General features: G+C 43.0%; 1 protein-coding gene across 1 annotated transcript; it reads left to right on the top strand.

The window, feature by feature from the left end:
• The first annotated feature begins 1680 nt into the window (after nucleotides 1-1680).
• On the top strand, nucleotides 1681-2115 carry LOC124583219 (cyclic pyranopterin monophosphate synthase-like). Its single transcript, XM_047131334.1, has one exon. It carries the CDS (start codon nucleotides 1681-1683, stop codon nucleotides 2113-2115), a length of 435 nt encoding a protein of 144 aa, XP_046987290.1.
• The last annotated feature ends 242 nt before the right edge of the window (nucleotides 2116-2357 follow it).

Genomic DNA, 2357 nt, shown 5'->3' with positions numbered 1-2357 from the left:
TGGCATAAAGGAAACATGACAAGTATTACATTAGAAAGCAACAGCGATAGCTTTCCGACCGCATAAATTCTACTAGGCAGAGTCAGAAGCAGACACAGTGGCCTGTGCCAGATACGAGGGTTGGAAGTGGCTGAAATGTGAGTCGTGGGACAGAGAGAAAGAGAGAGAGAGAGAGAGAACACACAGACAGCACCATAAAGCATTCCCCATCTCTTTCTGCACGGAATGCACCACACTGCTGCCTTCTTAAGGGCACCCCAGTATAATATGTTGTTTGGGAAGTGGGTGGTAGTTATCATCATTGCAATGACCTCCCCTTATATCCACTCCTGCAAGATTGTGAAATCTACAGCCACTGAGGAGATTTATGTGAGATGTTTCTATCAACTTTGTGTAATATTCATATTGCACACTTCTGCAGACAAAACAGATTTTCGACCTTAGCTTAGGAAAGAAAAGAATCATCACAGATCATTAAGGTTCAAAGAACTTGTCTTGAACACTGTAAGGGATCCGTGATCCCACAAACATAGATTCTAGTATCTGACGCCCAGGTCGATAGCGGACAGGAGTCGATTGTCGAGCGCTGCATTAGGCAGTGAGACTAGTGCTGAGTGCGCAGTAGTATGGTAGAGTGTCGAGTGAGAAGTAGAGTGGGAAAGACGGGCAAGAATGGTGGTTGAGTGAGTTGTAAACGGTAAAATTCACTGGAGTATGACGAGTGAGCATGTCCCCCTGATCGTCGTGGGGTTGACTCACACTAATGCCGATTCGCGAGTGATATGAAACAGAAAGTGACAAGTGCCAAATTACGTGTTTCGTGTCAACCGCGTCAGCCAGCAACAACCATGGATTGCAGTGAGGATTGTTGTGAATGTTAACCATCAGCATTGCCTGTGACAAAGTGCTGAAAATCAGCAATCAATAAAAAGAGATAACCACAATTAGACGTGTAAGGCAAAGGTAGCAACAGCCTCAGAATTTGTGTGTTAGTAGGAAATATATATCAGTTGTACATCGCAACCTTTGTGATACTTAATAATAGACAAACTTTCAATCATTAGCTATTCCGTCTCAGAACAGCCGCATTCGGTTGAAATACTCCCGAAACCACAGCAGAACAACGCAGAACAACCAATAGCCTTTCATCCAGTAAGCACACGGTCATATATCATAATAATTAACTGTTTTGTGGCTTTGGTAAATTACCCAAAATCCAGCAAAGGAATTAATCGGGGGTGTTTCAACATGAATGCTTAAAAATTCTTTTGTAGTTAACCTATTTCAGATTATGAAGAGTTCTTTGTTACAGCTTGTATTTTTGTTCCAGGTGGCACTGAACTTGATGGCTGTAGTGATGTTGTGAAGGCACAAAGTCGGAAGTTGTTAAACCTTCAGAAACAAGATTTTCAAAAGTACTTCTTCTCAGATACCAATATTTCGCCCCTGTTTGTGTCGGATACACAGATGTCTCAGTTGTTGTCACATAATTTGAGTGTAGTGACTGAATCTAGAAAACAGTTTCTTTTGCTTCCCTGTACCCCAAGCATAATGTGCAATACAGGACTCCTAACAAGACAAACACACAGAGCACAGCCCTCTGTCTTCTCTTGCCGTTTCTGCAGTTTGGGAGCACAGTCCGGAAGTCTGACTCATGTTGACTGGACCGGCAGGGCGAAAATGGTCGACGTGGGTTCGAAGCTGGTGACAGAACGGACTGCTGCAGCACGAGCAAAGGTTTTTGTGGGACCCGAACTGATGAAACTCATACGAGAAAATGGCCTGAAGAAAAGTGACGTACTTAGCGTTGCTCGCCTGGCGGGAATTGTGGGGTCCAAGCAGACGTCCAGCCTTATCCCTTTGTGTCATAACATATCTTTATCCTCCGTGGCTGTGGACATTGAACTGGACTCTGCTCTCAACTGTGTGATTGTAACTGGCACGGCAAAGTGTAGAGGGCAGACGGGTGTGGAGATGGAAGCTCTCACTGCTGTATCGGTGTCTGCCTTAACAGTGTACGATATGTGCAAAGCTGTGAGTCATGACATTGTGATATCTGAAATAATGCTTCTGGCCAAAAGTGGGGGAACTAGAGGAGACTTCCACCGGACATGAGCATCTGTGTGGGGCAGTGAAATAAGTTAAGTATACCTGGTGTGATGTAGGCAAATTTCAAAGTCTGTTCATAGTTATCATAAATTATATACACATCGAATTGGCCTGAATATAAGTTGCACCTTTAATTTCGAAAAAGAGAGAAACTTAATTAAAAATAATTTGTCAAGTTGCCCATTTACAAAAGCTTTTCAAAATGTGATTTACCCTTAACCAGTTTTTTTTTAGTACACTGTAGATAA

The sequence above is a fragment of the Schistocerca americana genome, unplaced genomic scaffold, assembly GCF_021461395.2.
Source record: "Schistocerca americana isolate TAMUIC-IGC-003095 unplaced genomic scaffold, iqSchAmer2.1 HiC_scaffold_45, whole genome shotgun sequence".
Classification (NCBI taxonomy): domain Eukaryota; kingdom Metazoa; phylum Arthropoda; class Insecta; order Orthoptera; family Acrididae; genus Schistocerca; species Schistocerca americana.
The sequence above is the reverse complement of the archived record's forward strand: the minus strand, read 5'-3'. Positions and strand labels throughout refer to the sequence as shown.

Bases quoted from the DNA above. Each gene is read 5' to 3' on its own strand.
- LOC124583219 (XM_047131334.1), top strand. From the start codon at position 1,681: ATGGTCGACGTGGGTTCGAAGCTGGTGACAGAACGGACTGCTGCAGCA.